Source organism: Callithrix jacchus, chromosome 14, assembly GCF_049354715.1.
Source record: "Callithrix jacchus isolate 240 chromosome 14, calJac240_pri, whole genome shotgun sequence".
Taxonomy (NCBI): domain Eukaryota; kingdom Metazoa; phylum Chordata; class Mammalia; order Primates; family Cebidae; genus Callithrix; species Callithrix jacchus.
Window position 1 is genome coordinate 103,314,186 of NC_133515.1, and position 19,135 is coordinate 103,333,320.

Here is a 19,135-nt window from a genome sequence, read left to right on the forward strand (position 1 = left end):
AGAATGACCCAGGCTGAAAGGGGAGGCCAAACCATGGTCTAAATATGAAATCTGAAGCTGCTTAATCTACAAAAGAAAACCTAGTGTGAGGAATGGGAGATGGAGATGCGGAGGCCTAGTGTCTAAGGACTGGCATTCATTCATTCAAATGAATTACATTTGTCAGTAATCTCAAAGGCGATGAAGGATGGAGCTGGGTGGATTCGGACCATCAAAAGGACCCAGGAGTAAGTCAGGCCTGCATAGACGTGATCTGGAAGCCCCCAGCTGCACCCCCAATTGGAAAGGGGCTGTGGAGGGGTCTTGAACATGACTTTGGCAATTGGAGCTAGATTCCTTCCATGCTCCATCCAGCCCTAACTCAATGAACTAGCTCCCGCCTTCTTTTTCTTTGTCTTCCAAAATGAACTACTGTAGCTCTTTCAAAATCAACTGGAGAATTCTGTGTTGAGCTTCCTGTCTCTGTCAGCCTGAGCAACCACAGATGAATGATGGCTGATGCAGAGATGGGCAAGTCTGGCTTCTGAAAGCTGCCATTGGACTTCTCTGTGCTGAGGTGGCATTCGCTCCTCTCCTCTCCCCTCCCCACCCTCCTTAGAGGATTCTCTCCACATTTGGAGGTCTGTGCCGCCCTTCTAGGTGACCAAGGCTTCTGTCCCAGGAGAAGAGAAGGGACAGGAGGACTCTGTCTGAAGGTTCTGAGTTTCAGATTTGCCCTTGGGCCAGACATCAGGCTGGGTCCATAAGGTGACCCAAGTCACCAGAGGAAAAGTGGCTGTCCGCAATCTCCACATTAAATTTTCCCTGGGCCTCAACCAAACTCTGTGCTTTTTCCTCCCAGAACAGTGAGGATAAAGGCCCAGTTACAATACAATCCCAAATGTCTTTCCAGAGTCTGGGGTATGCTGGACACGGTGTGCTTCTGGGGAGCTGGTGACCTGGATTCTGGTTAGTTTTCTGTCCCTTACATGAGACCCTGCACAAGTCACCTGGGGACCTCAGTCCTCAAACTGGAAAGTGACATGGTGGGAAATAGAGAACCACCAGAACACCTTTTAGCCATGACCTATAATTTACACCTCTATGATGTGACTTCACAGGCACAGATCATCTTGCACCCTCACCCCTGACACACATACACACATGCACACGCACACACACACATACATGCAGTACAGTAACTGTCAATCTCAGGTCCAGGATACCCCAGGGTATCTCTAATCATCTCAAGGGATATTGATATCATTTCAGAAGAAGGAGTTAATGTGAATTCACCTTGATTTTAAATAGGTAACATCCCACCCAATACTTTCTCCTCTCCCTCCTCTGGAGATGTGTAAGTGAAGATTCAGGCACAGCTAACCTAATTGGAGGAAGTTCTGAGCAGAGTGCAGCACAGTCTAGATAAGGAATCAGTTGGGAGTTCTGGAATCTCAAATGGAAGAGCAGGATGGAGTCAGAGAGCAGGGCCTGGGCAGACAAGGACTCGCCCTGTTGCAACATTACTCAGTCTGATTTCTCTTCTCACACACCTTACCTCATATGCCTAACCTGCCACCGTACATCCTCTTGGTCCGTGCTCAACTCAGCCGCAGCATCTTCAGGAGACAGCTGGATCTGCTAGAGAACTTCAGAACCAGACACCTCACTCTCCAGATACCCGCATGCTCTAGCCCCAGCATCCAACATCTGACCACATGTCGGCAGCCACCGCTGCCCTGGCTCCCTGCTTCTCCCCAGGTTTAAGCTTAGGCCATACTGTACTGCTTCCATTTCTTCAGGCTTGTCCTGTTCCCTTCTACCACAGGGCCTTTGTGCAAGCTCAGCCTTAACATGGATCCTCCCTGCTCTTCACCTGGTCAACTGCCACTCACTCGTCAACCTTAGTCCAAGCATTACCAACCTCCCCAGCTGCGTCAGTTCTCCCTATTTGACCTCTGGCTGTTCCGCATATCTTTTATTCGAAGTAATTACATATTACAGTTAAAATGTTCCATTTGCGTGTGCATTTATTGTAGAATTACTTCCCAGCAGACAGATGCAATAGGAGGGAAGAGACCTTTTCTGCTTAAGTATCTAGTGCAGTGCCTGGCCCTTAATAGGTGTTCAACAAAATTTTTTAAATGAATGCTTAAGTATCATATCATGGGTCATAATGTCTGTTGCAAAAACATATGCATCATAATAAAAATAAATAAACTATAATAGAAATATACTCATCATCATAAAAATAAATGAATGAGGCATATACTGGTGTTAAAGGTATCATTGCTGTTCTTGTGGGCCATTTTAGGGGTAAACAATTCAGAGAGGCTTCTGTGGTCAAGGAATGCAAACTCTAGTAGATACATAGTGTCTCCAGCAAGAGAAAAGAAGACAAGCAAGTCAGAGCAAGCTGCCCTCTGGGGTGGGAGAAGGCAATGATGGAGGACTGGAAATCCATACCAAAGTGGGGCAGGAATACAACGTTCCTATTCACAACTCAGAATTCACTCAACAAAAAAATGACCATTCTGTATCAGATTCCAATTAAATGCATTATTGTTGTATCTGATTGTGCTAGTGCCTGTCGCTAATCCATGCCACAATGATTCACACTTAAAAAAAAAGGAAGCGATTGACTTGACTATAAGGGCCACCACATCACATTTCTAGATCAGAGCTCGGTGACTGTCAAGGCGCAGGCGCGTGAGAGCTCCATTAACAATGCTAGGCAAGGAAGAAAACACCAGGGCAGATGTCAGACAGAGCAAGGGACAAACATGCATTTATTTTTCCTTTACTCCAGATGGCTCGTTAAATTTCAAGGAAACTTCGGAATTTAAAACTCACAGCAATGTAGAGAGTGGGAGGGGCATCTTCAATGGAAAAGATACTTCATCATATTTGGAAGGTGAAAGCAAAGGGAAAGTCTGACTAAAATAACCTACAGCAAGCTGTACCCTGGACTTCTGCAAAGGGGGCTGCGGCAAGGGAGGGGCCTACCTGCCCACAGAACTCAAGCAGGCACTAGTCTCAGGAGCCCCAGATAACAGCCCGTGCCTGGACTTTTTCTGAGATGGAATCTTGCTCTTGTTGCCCAGGCTGGAGTGCAAGGCACAATCTTGGCTCACTGCAACATTCACCTTCCAGGTTCAAGCAATTCTCCTGCCTCAGCCTCCCCAGCAGTTGGGATTACAGGTACCTGTCACAATGCCCAGCTAATTTTTGCATTTTTAGTAGAGATGGGGTTTTGCCATGTTGGCCAGGCTGGTCTCAAACTCCTGACCTCGTGATCCACCCGCCTTGGCCTCCCAGAGTGAGCTCCTGAATTTTTTATTTCAGAATGAACTCTACCAGTTAGAGCCTCCAGGCAAGATTTTTATTCCATCCCTGCTAAATAAAAACAACTACAAAGTACCAAGCATTTGAGGAAACCCTGCAATGTGAAAGGAAAAATGACCAACAGGGGAAACAGTTCCAGAAGAAATAAAAATAATGAAAGGAACAGAAAAGAAATTAATAGGGAAAAAATCCCCAGATTAGCTCAGATTTGGGTTGCCATTTCATTTATGAAACAAAATCAGAATAATGCTGCAAGGAGTAAATCATTAGAGAACAAAAAAAGAAATTTGGAAAGTAAACAATTTGGATTGTGAAAATAATAACAATAGAAAGTGAAATTTACAAAATCTGCCAAATCACAGACCAGGTTGGGCAATAGAAGATAAAAGAGATGGAGAACCACTCCTTGGGTCCTTAGCCACCATCCTTTGCTTGTTTTCTATTTTCCTTTTATTTCCTGGAATACCTCATCAGCTGTTATGTGTTAGAGGAGAAGGGACTTGTCCCCCAGGAGACTAAGTTCTGAGCAGATGACTGAAAAATGGCCACAAGGCACATCGGTGTGGAGTTTCAGGACACAAAGAGTTAGCAGAAGATTCTAAAAGCTTCCAGTAGGAAAAAAATAAAATAAAAGCTCACCTACAAAGAAACCAAAGCCAGACAGGCATAGAGGGAACATTTGCTGCTAGAAGGTAATGGAACAACGTGTACAAAATTCTGTGAAAACTGAACATGAACCTCAAATTCTAAATTCAACCCAACTCAAAGGTGAAGCCAAATTAAAGATTAAAACATGTAAAGATTCAACGTATGTCTCCACACACCTGGAATCCCAGCACTTTGGGAGGCAGAGGCAGGCAGATCATTTGAGTTCAGGAGTTCAAGACCAGCTTGGCCAACATGGTGCAACTCTGTCTCTACCAAAAACACACACAAAAATTAGCTGGGTGTGGCGGTAGGTGCCTGTAATTCCAGCTACTTGGGAGGCTAAGGCAGGTGAATCACTTGAACTTGGGAGGCGGAGTCTGTAGTGAGCTGAGATCGCTCCACTGCACTCCAGCCTGGGTGACAGCAAGACTCCATCTCATATTCATATATATCCTGATCCCCGTTTCCTGGGAGGTTACCTGGAAATGTACTCCCTCTAGCTTTTGCTCATTGTGAAAGAGTAAACTTCTAAGAAAGAAGGAAAAAAACAGCAATCCGGTCACAGTGGCTCTAGTGAGGGCCTCCCAAGGAGACAGCTCTGTGGGCGGACTTAAGAGCCAGCGGGAAGAGATGTCTCCTAGAGAGAGGTCCTGGAAAACAGGGCACCTACACAGAGAGCTGACAGTCTGGGGAAACTTGAGCTCGTGATAAAGGCACTACAAGCAAGGAAGCAATGAAAAGAACTAGAAACTACTGAAAAACTTCTTGTAGAGTAGAATAGTGCTTAGGAGCAAGGTCTCTGGACCTCTGTGGATTTGAATTCTAACCTATCCACTTTCTAGCTGTGTGACCTTGAGCAAATGACTCAGCTTCTCTGTGCTCAGTTTGTCAGCTCTCAAACAGAAGTCATAACGGGACCAACTTAGAAGGCCACTGTGAGGAATAAGTGAGGGAATATTTGTAATGCTGTTAGAAAAACAGAACCTGTCACTTGATTTGTGCTATATAAGGTTTGTTAAATAAACTTTTTTAAAAAGGAATCCTAAAAGCCGTATAAAAAATATGTTCATCAAAATAGAAGGAATAGATGCCAATGATAACAAGGAAATAGACTTAAAAATAATCTGACGGTTTCCACGTGATAGGCTAATATCGAAGTTTAAGGAAGTTGGAGGGTGGGGGGATGGGCAGGGAGTAGCCTCTCTCCTAACAATGAAAAAGAGAGGCAAACATAAGCTCCAGGAAAAACACCCCCCATATCACTCCTCACCAAGAAAACTCTTTACAAGAAAGGCAGTGTCCACTTTGGGAGGCCGAGGCGGGTGGATCACGAGGTCAAGAGATCGAGACCATCTTGGTCAACATGGTGAAACCCCGTCTCTACTTAAAAATACAAAAAAAAAAATTAGCTGGGCACGGTGGCGCGTGCCTGTAATCCCAGCTACTCAGGAGGCTGAGGCAGGAGAATTGCCTGAACCCAGGAGGCGGAGGTTGCAGTGAGCTGAGATCGCGCCATTGCACTTCAGCCTGGGTAACAAGAGCGAAACTCCGGCTCAAAAAAAAAAAAAAAAAAAAAGAAAGGCAGTGTCTGAACATAAAACAAACCAAAACATGATGAGATTATGCATAAACGCTAGAGCATGAGAAAGGGATCATTGGCATATGATGTGCCATAGAACCAGCCAGACCCTCCTCTGTCAGGTGTGAATCCACAGGACAATGTGCAAAGATGCGTAAACAAGCTGGGTAAGAACAGGAGACTGTGACCTTCATTGTGAGCCGGTATTCCCCAGTCGATTCTATAGGACCAGCCACATAAATCGCTTTGATCACATTTTTCAAAGATATGTCTAAATCTAGGTAAAGCTTTGCTTCCTCCCCCAACAAAACGTGCTCCCTCCAGAAAACTAAAATTAAGTCCAGTCCTTTCCCAAACGTAGAGACTAGAAATAAAAGAAAAAAGCGAAATATGGTTTCCAGTAACTGGGCTGGGATAAGCTAGAACTCTGGGAATTGTTCGTATTAGAAATGTCACAATCAAAGAAGGCATCGGTCAGGAGGGAGGCATGGCGGGAACGAAGTTGCTGCTTTTGGTGTAACAAACTCAGGACAGTGCAGCCTGAGCTGAAAGGTGGAGCCTTGAAAATAAGTCATCCTGGCTCTGAGCTCCCTCCAGCATTCCTGGCCTTTGGCCATCTCCGACCTTGTTTGGGGAGGGTGCAGGAGGAGGTGGGTTGGTGAGTGTGTTTGTCTTTGGGTTTCTGTATTCCACAGCTACATTCTTCAAACCAAGAGCTTGACTTCCTAGAAAAACCTTTCCTCAAACACACCTCCCGTCCATGGAGAATGCATCGCTGGCTTCTCTACACCCACCAGCCCACTGTCAACTCTGTCACAGCACCTGTCACAGGGCACCCACCATCACTGTGACCCCCGCTACCCCACCCCACCCCACCCCCGCTTGGTGAACTCCAGAAGGAAAAGGCTAACCATGACATACTCGTCACTGGGTTTCCAGTGCCTAGTGCAGTGTCACAGTCACCAGGAGGGAGGGAAAGAGAGATACGGCGGCGACAGGGAGAGGGACAGAGAGAGAGAGGGAGCAAGGAGAGAGGGTGAATGAGAGGGAGAGGGGAGAGAGGGTGAATGGGGGGGAGGGTGAATGAGAAGGAGAGGGGAGACAGGGTGAATGAGAGGGAGGGGAGAGAGAGGGTGAATGAGAGGGAGGGGAGAGAGAGGGTGAATGAGAGGGGCAGGGGGAGAGAGGAGAAAGAGACTTTGAGTCTTACTCTCTTCCCTGTCGCACTTCCTCCTCATTTCTGGTTTTCTCATCACTAGACACTACTGGAATTTAGGGACCTGCCTTCTATGGATACTGGGCCATATCAATGATCAGTGCCAGGACAGAAGGAGAGCCCTGGGGATGGAAGGAGAGGTTCGGGGATGGAAGGAGAGGTCCCGGGGATGGAAGGAGAGGTTCGGGGATGGAAGGAGAGGTTCCGGGGATGGCAGGAGAGGTTCCGGGATGGAAGGAGAGGTTCGGGGATGGAAGGAGAGGTTCGGGGATGGAAGGAGAGGTTCGGGGATGGAAGGAGAGGTTCAGGGATGGAAGGAGAGGTCCCAGGGATGGAAGGAGAGGTTCGGGGATGGAAGGAGAGGTTCAGGGATGGAAGGAGAGGCCTTGGGGATGGAAGGAGAGGTTCGGGGATGGAAGGAGAGGTTCCGGGATGGAAGGAGAGGTTCGGGGATGGAAGGAGAGGTTCAGGGATGGAAGGAGAGGTTCGGGGATGGAAGGAGAGGTTCGGGGATGGAAGGAGAGGTTCAGGGATGGAAGGAGAGGTTCAGGGATGGAAGGAGAGGTCCCGGGGATGGAAGGAGAGGTTCCGGGGATGGAAGGAGAGGTTCAGGGATGGAAGGAGAGGTTCGGGGATGGAAGGAGAGGTTCCGGGGATGGCAGGAGAGGTTCGGGGATGGAAGGAGAGGTTCAGGGATGGAAGGAGAGGTTCGGGGATGGAAGGAGAGGTTCCGGGGATGGCAGGAGAGGTTCCGGGATGGAAGGAGAGGTTCGGGGATGGAAGGAGAGGTTCGGGGATGGAAGGAGAGGTTCGGGGATGGAAGGAGAGGTTCCGGGGATGGAAGGAGAGGTTCAGGGATGGAAGGAGAGGTTCGGAGATGGAAGGAGAGGTTCCGGGGATGGAAGGAGAGGTTCCGGGGATGGAAGGAGAGGTTCCGGGGATGGAAGGAGAGGTTCAGGGATGGAAGGAGAGGTTCGGAGATGGAAGGAGAGGTTCGGGGATGGAAGGAGAGGTTCCGGGGATGGAAGGAGAGGTTCGGAGATGGAAGGAGAGGTTCCGGGGATGGAAGGAGAGGTTCCGGGGATGGAAGGAGAGGTTCAGGGATGGAAGGAGAGGTCCCGGGATGGAAGGAGAGGTTCAGGGATGGAAGGAGAGGTTCGGAGATGGAAGGAGAGGTTCCGGGGATGGAAGGAGAGGTTCAGGGATGGAAGGAGAGGTTCAGGGATGGAAGGAGAGGTTCGGAGATGGAAGGAGAGGTTTCGGGGATGGAAGGAGAGGTCCCGGGGATGGAAGGAGAGGTTCCGGGGATGGAAGGAGAGGTTCCGGGGATGGAAGGAGAGGTTCGGAGATGGAAGGAGAGGTCCCGGGGATGGAAGGAGAGGTTCCGGGGATGGAAGGAGAGGTTCAGGGATGGAAGGAGAGGTCCCGGGATGGAAGGAGAGGTTCAGGGATGGAAGGAGAGGTTCGGAGATGGAAGGAGAGGTTCCGGGGATGGAAGGAGAGGTTCAGGGATGGAAGGAGAGGTTCAGGGATGGAAGGAGAGGTTCGGAGATGGAAGGAGAGGTTTCGGGGATGGAAGGAGAGGTCCCGGGGATGGAAGGAGAGGTTCCGGGGATGGAAGGAGAGGTTCCGGGGATGGAAGGAGAGGTTCGGAGATGGAAGGAGAGGTCCCGGGGATGGAAGGAGAGGTTCCGGGGATGGAAGGAGAGGTTTCGGGGATGGAAGGAGAGGTCCCGGGGATGGAAGGAGAGGTTCCGGGGATGGAAGGAGAGGTCTTGGGGATGGAAGGAGAGGTCCCGGGGATGGAAGGAGAGGTCCTGGGATGGAAGGAGAGGTCCCGGGGATGGAAGGAGAGGTTCGGGGATGGAAGGAGAGGTTCGGGGATGGAAGGAGAGGTTCGGGGGATGGAAGGAGAGGTTCCGGGGATGGAAGGAGAGGTTCAGGGATGGAAGGAGAGGTTCGGGGATGGAAGGAGAGGTCTCCGGGATGGAAGGAGAGGTTCGGGGATGGAAGGAGAGGTTCGGGGATGGAAGGAGACGTCCCGGGATGGAAGGAGAGGTCCCGGGGATGGAAGGAGAGGTCCCGGGGATGGAAGGAGAGGTCCCGGGATGGAAGGAGAGGTCCCGGGGATGGAAGGAGAGGTCCCGGGGATGGAAGGAGAGGTCTCCGGGATGGAAGGAGAGGTTCGGGGATGGAAGGAGAGGTCTCGAGGATGGAAGGAGAGGTTTGGGGATGGAAGGAGAGGTTCCGGGATGGAAGGAGAGGTTCCGGGATGGAAGGAGAGGTTCGGGGATGGAAGGAGAGGTCTCGGGGATGGAAGGAGAGGTTTGGGGATGGAAGGAGAGGTATGGATGGGAAGCCTGCCTGATGCCGCAGCCACCTCCCCATGCCGTGCACTCTCCAGCATGAGTCGTCTGCCTTGCTCCCCGCCGGCTCCGTCCGCTGTGGACTGCAGCTTGGTGTTTCCAGCCCCGACCTTTCCCCTGGGCTCCAGACCATGCCTCCAACTGCCTGCTGGTCACCCACCTGGGGAAGTTCCATGGGCAGTTCACACTCAGCCAGGTTAACAGTGGGCTCAGAGCTGCTCCCTGCCTCCGGGCTACCCCCATAACTGTACCGTCAGCGGGTGCAGATCTGTAGGGGACATTGCCTGTTTGGGGCCCTTTCATCCACCTGTCCTGGCCCCCCGCATACCATTACCTGAAGGATAAAGTTCCAGGTCCTCAGAAAAGCAGATGAGGCCTCCTGGTCATCGGTACCCATCTTCCTCCTCCTCCTTCATCTCCCACTGTTCTCCTCTTCCAATCACATCCCCCACATCTCAGAGACACTGTGCCCTTCCTACCTCTGTGCTTGGCCAACTGGTATGGCTCTTTCAATACCCTGCAGAACACTCGTCTTCTCTTGGAAGCATTTTTCTGAAATTGCCTCTGAACCCCCACCCCACGCAAGCTATTCCAAGCTCTATTTCTCCTCTCCCACGAGGCCCGTGGGGAACAGCAAGCACTTTCTGTTGAGGAGTCCATGAAATCCTGCTGTCCGCATGTGGAATGCAACTCAGGGAAGTCAGGTAACTTGCTCAGTGTCTCACCTGCTGTAAGCGGCAGAGCCATGAACCAGACTCTGCACTCCTCATGCAGCAGCCCTGCTATGGATGGCGGAGGCTTTCTGTCATTTCTCCCTTGAAGCAGGAGCTTCCTGCTTGGCGCCTCCGGTCCTGAGCTCCCCGTGCTGCTGGGAACCCAGCTCCGTGCAGGGTGGGCATGGAGACCAGCAGATTGCCTTTCCTTGACCGCCTCTCCTTGTCCTGCACGTGGGGCCAGCGGCTGGGCTGGAACCTGGTAGACATGGGCTCCTGCCCCACAGTCTGGAGAATGGTACTGGGCCACAGGAAGCTGCTCGAGGCCACCTCTGTGACTGTGGGGCCTGCACTCCCACCCACAGGTGAAGGGGTCAGTTACTGTGACTTCCTGCACCCTTTCCTCACAGAGAGGGGCTTTTCTCCCTCCAGGCATAACTGCCACTAACTGTCCTCTGCTCAGGATTCTTGGCCTCCAGCTGGCCCCAGTCCCTGCCAATCAACTTGGAAATAGAATTTCTGCTCCTCACAGAGTGCCAGGGCCAGGCCTTCCTTGCAGCCTTCTTTTTTGAGACAGAGTCTCTCTGTTGCCAGGCTGGAGTGCAGTGGTGCAATCTCAGATCACTGTAATCTCTGCCTCCCAGGTTCAAGCAATTCTCCTGCCTCGGTCTCTTGAGTATCTGGAACTACAGGCGCAGGCTACCACACCCAGCTAATTTTTGTATTTTTAGTAGAGATGAGGTTTCACCATGTTGCCAGGCTGGTCTGGATCTCTTGACCTCGTGATCTGCCTGCCTCAGCCTCTCAAAGTGCTGAGATTACAGGTATGAGCCACTGCGTCCAGCCCCTTGCAGCCTTCTTTATCCACGTCACTGACACCTCTGGATTCCTCTCGATGAATGTCTGGCTCTGCCTGCTGCCACGCTGGGCCTCAGGTGTCCTCTGTGAATCCTCGGTCCACGCTCTGTTCGAGTCCCTTTCTAACTGTGGGCTTCTCAAGGGTGGGGAGGCTAAGTGATACTTTTATTCCACAGCCACAGGGTTTGGGCCAGGCCACATGAGAGACACTAAGCATTCCAGCATCATCACTTTACCCTGTATCATTCCACAGCCCCTCTGGAGCCTCCCTATCCACACGTGCTGCCTCCAGTCTCTTCCCCACTGTGGAAGCACCTCAGAGGTAAGACCTGTGGGCCTGTAGCAAGCTGTATGATGCCCTGAAGCTTCAACTATAGCTCCAGGGCAAGGTGACGGCCCAAGGAGAAAGGAACAGGAGAGGGAGTTCGGGACCACCTCTGGGAGTGGGAGGATATAAATAAAATATCCCCTCACCAAACAGTAGAGGCTGAGAGTTTGAGGGGTGAGGGTAGTGATGACCTTTGGGCTGCGGAACATAGGATCTAGGAAGAGCCAAAAAGATGGCCTTGTGGGCAGACAGCAAAGCATGAAAACCAATCCCAGAGATACTGAAGGGGCTGGGCCAAAGGCTGGGAGCCAGGTGCAAGGCAAAGAGGCTGCAGCGGGAGGAAGAGGCAGAATCTGGGGAAGGGCCTTGAGGTTCTCAGGCATGAGGCAAGGGCTCTTATTAGATGTGTGTGACTGCATTTGCGGTAAGGATGGTCCAGCAAGGGCAACCAATGCCTCAGTGTGAATGCGGACATCTTCCTATTAGCACTGGGGAGCCATTGAATGCTTTTTAATCAGGGAGACGACAAAATCATCTTTCTGCCTGGAGGAGGATGCATCTCAGGAGGAAGAGATTAGAAACCAACCGAAATGTCTGCAGCTCCGTGGGGAGCTTATTGAACATTGAGAAAGTGCTGCGGGCCATCTCTGAAAGCATCAACCGAAAAACAGCCCTGCTTTGGAGCCTGCAGATATCCATGGTGACAAACCACAGCTAGACATGGAGGATATTCTCCAATCTTAAAATGCAAAAGTGTAACAAGGACATTTTACCACAACGGCACTCACGTTAATGTTTGAAGACCATACATTTCGAATCCACCCAGGGTCTCTCATTATTGGAATCTGAAAAACAAAAACATTAGAAATTGATTAACAGAAATGTTCTGGAATTAGGTGGTGGTAATGGCTGCACAACTTTGCCAATACACTAAAAGAAAATCACTGAACTCCACACTTCAACATGGTGAATTCGGGGGTATGTAAGCTGTATCTCAATTTTTTTTCTTTTTTCTTTTTATATGTCTCAATTTTTTAAAAGAAGAAATAAGAAGTATGTGTGGCTGGGCGCCATGGCTCAGGCCTGTACTCCCAGCACTTTAGGAGGCCACGGCAGGTGGATCACCTGAGGTCAGGAGTTCGATACCAGCCTGGCCAACATGGCAAAACCCCGTCTCTACTAAAAATATAAACACTAGTCAGGCATGGGGGTGGGTGTCTATAATTCCAGCTATTCGGGAGGCTGAGGCAGGAGAATCACTTGAATCCTGGGAACGGAGTTACAGTGAGCTGAGATCACACTACTTCATTCCAGCGTGGGCAAAAGGTGAAACTGTGTCTCAAACAAACAAACAAACAAACAACAGACTGTGGTGTCTTTTCTTAGAGCACATTCGACTATGATGTGTCAATTACACAGGGTGCATTCTACGGTTGGAGATTCCCTGTATCTCTCACTCTTTCACTCTTCCTCCATCTTCACATCCTCCCCAACGCACATGGATCCTATTGGTAGAGGAAGAGGAGGTCGGGCGGCACGAGAAATCGATGGAATTGGAAGTCGGAAGACATGAGTCAAGCGGTGCCTCTGCTGTTGCTCAGCCACAGGGTTTGTTTGCTTACCTGTAAAAATGTGGGTAACAGTAACCCCTGCCCTGCTGAGGGACAGCAGTTATTGTGAGCATTCAGTGAGTTTATTTGGGCAAAAGGGCAAAGCCCAATTCAGGTACTATCTATTAGGACTGTTGGTGTGGCATTATCCTAGCAGGTAGTGAGAGAGGAAGCCATTTATTTCCTGCCTATTGCTTGCTGGTTAAAAACAAAAAAAGTAAAATCGCAAGAAGCTGAAGTCAGCAGTCAGGCAACTAGCTAACTGACACCAGGTGGCCTTGCCGCAGCGAGGCCTGAGGGTGGGAAATAACTCCCCTCTGTAATCGATGTCTATGTTATCTATAAACCTTGAAAATGTAGCAGAGGAATGTTCTTCCTCTGGCCCAGGAACCTGCCCCCAGTCACCTACCCCATGTTTGCACAATCCAGAACCCCCCTTAGAGTTGAATCTGCCACCAAGTAATATGCTGCCTTTGTTCGGCTCCTGTAATCCTTCCCCTTCTTCCCTTCCCACACACGCCAGATGGATAAAAGTCAAAGTCTGTGAGGTCAGCTGCCCAGCCAATGGGCAACAACACAGTTTCACCTCTGCTCCCCCTTTAGAGTTGCAAGCCCTTAAAAAAGGAAAGAAACTGCTCTTCGGGGGGCTCAGCTTTTGGACGCCAGTGTACTGATGCTCCACAGCTGAATAGTCTCTTCCTTCCTCACTCCAGTGTCTGAGCGGTTCTGTCAGCAGCTTGTCCTGCGAGAGTAGGACCTGGGCAGTGCCACTTTCTCACAAGCGTCCCAGTTAGAACTGCACGAAGGGTACATAGAGTAGGCCCAGCCTTCCTAAGGAACGTATTAGTAGTCCTAGGCTTAAAAGTTATACTTGAATTAAACTCAAAAGCATGTGTGTTCTGAGTTCAGCTGCAGCAGACCAGGATAAACAGCCCAAGGAGCCCCTAACCCTCTTCCCCGACCTGTCCCTCGTTGGCCCTGCCCCCCACCTCATATTCATCTGACCCACTTAGCTTTTCTAGCACGTATTTGTTGACTGACTATTAGTTGATGGTGTTGCTTTACATCATGACGTACTGAAGAGCTCCAGGGGTTCATGTACTTCTCTAGGTACTGAGAACATAGCAAAAAATTCGATACAAATCTTATCCATAAGTCACTCAATCTAGTGGAGGGCAGGAAGACAAGTAACAAAGATCTCTGTGGCCAGGGCTAGATGATACGGCCAGGGTCCAGAGAGACCAGAGGGGGAAGCCAAGCATGTGCTCGTGGGGAATGCAGGGAAAGTTCCGTGCCTTCCACAGGAGAGGACAGCTGAACTGCCTCTACAGGGTGAATGGGAACCCTGGGAAAGGAGATGGCGAGAAAAGCCACTCCAAGCTGAGCAGAAAGCATGTTCAAAGAAATAAAGTCATCGCACACGTGTTGGGAACAGCAAGGAGCCCCTCATGACTACAGAGTACTTGCAGCAGATGCAGTGGGCATGAGGGGGTGCCAGGAGGGGACCGTGAGGCAAGGAGGCATGGGAGAGTGAAGCCAGGGTGGTGAAGGCCTCACATGCCCTCAGGAGGAGCCAGCCCGTTTTGTTTTTTAAAGAATGCCCTCCTCAAACAACAACTCTTGCTGGAGCCCATTATGTAATTAGAAAAAAAGGGAAATGGCTATGGTCAAGTTGGGAAGGGGTCTGAAATCTTTGCTACAGAAACCCCGAGGCTCTCAGAGCAGTGTGAGAGCAGTTACCGTGTGCCACTGGGGATTACACAGCGGGGGAAGATGATCAGATCTGTGTCTTACAAGGACCACGCTGACTTCTGCATGGAGGGTGCAGAGAAGTGAATTTGAAGCAAAAGATGGCTTTCCAGCAAAAGATGGCCGGGATATGGCCCAAGGTGATGACAGTGGAACAAAGAGGAAGACGAGGTCTGAACACAACCACGTGGTAGAATCACCAGGAAACAATATGCAACTTGGATCAGGGGTTGAAGAACAGGGAAGTGTCAAGGATGCCGGTAGCGTCTGGCCTAGGTGAGAAGGTAGATGATTACATCATTCACTAAATTAGGAAAGCAGGAGGGATGGATTTAGGGAGGAATATTCTAGTCTCCTAGAACTGCATCCAAAATAAAAAGGATAGATTCTCCTTTAAGACAGACCTGGGAAAGAAGGCAGGTGTGAGTTAAGAGATTCTATCTAATGTGGATCCTTGCTGGGGAAGCAGGGGTAAGGCCACTGATTTCTTCATCTATATGTTGCTTAACATGGCAGCTAATGAAGTCCTGATTTCAACTGAGCAATGCATTTGAAATACTTCGTGGAATCCATTGCTGCTTCTATTTCAGCTCCTGTGGAATATTTCAGCATGCTGCAAAAAGTCATGCAATTGGGTACAAATGTTCTGGATCATCCAACTCAAATTCTTCAGGGGCCACCAACACAGTCACACGGGCACCAGAATTCTCTGCGTACAATAGCTGGATTGGTTTCGCACTCACGTGGTAGGCTAGGAAGGCTGCCAGCAGTTCAAATTCACAGTGCTTGGATTTGGTCCTGATTCAAAATGAAGTTTCAAATCAAATACAAGATATATTATTCTTGCACTGCCAGAGGAGCAATATCTCCGACCCCCAAGAGAAGGGTTGAATTCAGAGTTTAAATATAAACACGAGAACACTAAAAACGGTGACCCAGTATATTTCAACAATAATTTCTTTCAAAGCTAAGAAGAAAATAGGCTCATTCTGCCCACAACTATTTGTTGTCATTTGAAATTCTAACGTGAAGTGCGAAGCTCAGCCATCTGGACTCTGGCATCAGGCAGTTGGCAGTCACGGTAGAAGCCAAAAATGAACCTGGCTGTGAACTCCAGCTCTTCCACCAGGAGCTGTGTGGCCTTCGGCAAGGAATTACCTTTCTAAGCCTCAGTATCTTCATTTGTAAAGAAAGGCTAATCATAAAATACTTAGCTCATAGGACTGATGTGAGAATCAAGAGAGAATACTGTGAAAACAGTAAGGTACCACACAGATGTCAGTGGCTACTTCTGGATGATGGTCATGAAGTGGGAGATTCAAGGTCAGAAATAGGTAAGCATCTTGGGAGCAGCCGGTGTGCTTCGACCTCACTTGTACCATGCGTTGTGTGATTGCTCAGGTCCTCGTTCAGTGCATTGACCTCCAGAGCACATTCCTGTTCTCCATGTGAGTCAGACTCCATGAAGCACATGCTTGTGTTAGCCTCCTTCTCAACTCTGTTGTTTGTCTTGATTTCCTTCTGCCTTTTATTTCTCATTTAACATAAATTTACGTAACTGCTATGGATGGCATATCTGTGTCCCCACTCACACTTCTGCTGCCATAAATGCATATATTGAAGTTCTAATCCCCAAGGCGGTGGTATTTGGAGGTGACACCTTGCAGAAGTTGGGGAGTGATTAGGTGATGAAGATGGAACCTTCGTAAATTGGATTACTGACCTTATAAGAAGAGACAGGAGAAAGATGATCTCACTCTGCTACGTGAAGAGACACAAGAAGGTGGCTGTTTGCAAACCCCGGAAAAAAAGCCCTCACCAGAACCTGACCATACTGGCACCTGGTCTTGGTCTTCCAGCCTCCAAAACAATGAGAGATCAATCTAAGGTATTTCAGGCACCCAGTTTATGGTATTTTTCTTATAATAACCCGAGCTGGCTAAAACAGAAATCCTGTTGTGTTTTGGACCATCTTTTGTCCATGGATATGTACAGCAAACAATAGATAGATGATAGATAGATAGATAGATAATAGGATACATAGAAAAAAAATGGAAAAATGCTTAGAGAATGAACACAGTAAATGCAGATAGATGAGTAAATGGAAGATGGATACTTTCCTGCCATCTTTCTCTGGGCTATGTTGTTTGCTTGCTCCCTTGACTATGCCAATTATTACTGCGCAAAAAGTGTTTGAAATAGAACCTCCAAGACTGGTCCTAGTCAGGGCCTCTGCCATTTGAGAGTAGAATCATGCTGATCATTGCGTTACCCTCTCTGAGCTTCAGTTTCCTCTCCTAAAGAACTTACATGATACTACCTACCTCATATAAGTTCTGCCATGAGAGTCAGAGGGAAAATGCACTTGAAACTGACCAGTCCATGGTAGATACTCAATGAAACTGAAATTGAACTCCAATCACAGCCTCCTTAAGATTAAGACCCAGGTCACAATTCCCTGCAATCTTCATGTGGTTGGGCTCACTGCTACAGTTCTTGCCATAAATTGCTGGAAGTCACATATCTGGAGTCTATGTCCAAATTCACATTCAGGTCTGTGGGACTCCAAAGCTCTTGCTGCTGTTTCATTGATGGTGCAACTTTTTTTTTTTTTTTTTTTTTGAGACAGAGTCTCACTCTGTCCCCAGGCTGGAGTGCAATGGTGCAGTCTCGGCTCACTGCCACCTCCACCTCCTGGGTTCAAGCGATTCTCCTGCCTCAGCCTCCTGAGTAGCTGAGATTATAGGTGCCCTCCACCATTACCAGCTAATTTTTAGTAAAGACAGAGTTTCAGCATGTTGGCCAGGTTTGTCTCGAACTCCTGACCTTGTGATCTGCCCGCCTCGACCTCCCGAAGTGCTGGGATTACAGGCATGAGCCACCATGCCCAGCCAGATGGTGCAACATTGAAACAGCAGAAATCTCACAAATACAGAAGGAAAAAAGAGAGAGAATTGAGAGAGAAATGCTTCCAGATTATCAGGCCTAAAGTCTACAGTGACACTCCAGGCTGTTCCCAGTTTACAAACGGGGTGTCCAACGTTCATTTGTAAAATTTTGTAAAAGCAGGGTAACATTTTTACATAGAGACAGTACTACCAAAGTCAGCTTTTCCAGGACAAGAAAGGCAGAGGAAACTATAGCGTAACTGAAGGAACAGTGGCAGTGTGTAACTCGGGACCTGAAGGCACTGTGGTTGGTTTATACAGTCTGCTTTTATGGGAAAACCCACTCACAGTCCAATGGAGGATTCCAGGAATGAGTGGGAACTATTCAAAATGTAAGAGAAGAACACTGGCCTGGGGATCAGGCAATCCAGGCTTTAGCACTGGTGTCACAAACCTGTTGCAAGGCCTTGACAAGGTACTGCCCCTCTCTGGGTCTCAGTTTTCCATCTAACGGAGGCTCAAATTACACGAGGTGGTTTCTAAGGACTATTCATCTCCAGAATCCTGCATCTACATGTACACATCCTCCTGCATCGTGATTCCAGTGACAAAACCCACTTTCTTTGGTAGCCTGGTATCCTGTTGAGATAAAGGAAGAGGATAAGGGAAGGTTTGCTCTGGCTGGGGAAGACCTGGGGTGAAAGAGATGACGTTATAGTTATGAGGACTCCTCATGGGACGGTTCTGGAAAATCTGATGAGATAACCTCTTGCCATCTGCAGCAAGGATTTTGGAGTCAAACTGTCTAGAATGTTCTAGGGTCAAATGCTGGCTTCACCACTTACCATCTGTGTGGTCTTGAGCAGTTCATTTAATATTCCTGAGCCTCCATTTCTCCTCTATAAAAGTATAAAAGGGGGAAATAATAATAATAATAGCTTTGTCATAGGGCTTTTGTGAGGATTAAAGAAGATACTTTTTTTTTTTTTTTTTGACAGAGTCTCACTCTGTTGCCAGGCTGGAGTGCAGAGGTGCCATCTTGGCTCACGGCAACCTCTGCCTCCTGGGTTCAAGCAATTCTCCTGCCTCAGCCTCCCCAGTACCTGGGACTACAGGCACGTGCTACCACACCTAGCTAATTTTTGTATTTTTAGTAGAGATGGGGTTTCACCATATTTGCCAGGCTTGTCTCAATCTCTTGACCTTGTGATCTGCCCACCTTGGCCTCCCAAAGTGCTGAGATTACAGGGGTGAGCCAACGTGCCCAGCCAAGAAGATGCTTAATGTCAAGGACTCAATATACACTCCTTGTTATTATCATCCTCATCATCACTACCACCATCATCATCACCTGCCCTTCCTCCCACTGAGAGGTGGATAAAGTGGGTTCTAACTGTAACCCTGGCTTGCTGGGTGACTTTGGCAAGTTCTTTCCCCTCTTTGGGTCATCTTTCTTGTTTATCAAATGCCTGGATTCTGTCAAAGCAAGGGTACCTAACTGGCCAAGGGCAACACGGCTGGTCTCCACCTCCAGTGCCTCCTGCGCCACTGAGCACATCACGCCACATCATTCCCTTCTAGAAACCTTCATGGCTCCCGATTGCCCGGGATTGAAGGCCCAGCTGTGGCACACATGGCCTGTGTGATCCACTCCTGCCTGCCCCTCACCTCTCCTCCTCTCTCCTGCCTCACTGCCCACTATAGGGACACGAACACTGTCCCCATCTCAGTGACTAGGCTCCACTTGTTCCTCCCAGTCGAAGGTTGACCCTGCACCCAAATCTGTCCTTAGAGCCACATCCATGATTCAAAACCCAGCTCTCCATGGGGCCATATCAGAGTTCTCACTTGGTAAA

The 19,135-nt window shown here is 49.0% G+C and overlaps 1 protein-coding gene across 24 annotated transcripts in view; it reads right to left on the reverse strand.

Annotated features, from left to right (window-relative positions):
* LPIN1 (lipin 1) overlaps positions 1-19,135 on the reverse strand; it is a 160,451-nt gene that overhangs the window by 107,751 nt on the left and 33,565 nt on the right. For all 24 annotated transcript variants that reach the window (XM_078348477.1, XM_008981120.5, XM_078348459.1 and 21 more), the window contains exon 2: positions 11,821-11,877. In XM_078348477.1, coding sequence (XP_078204603.1) covers positions 11,821-11,877 — 57 coding nt within the window. The remainder of the gene's footprint in view (positions 1-11,820; positions 11,878-19,135) is intronic.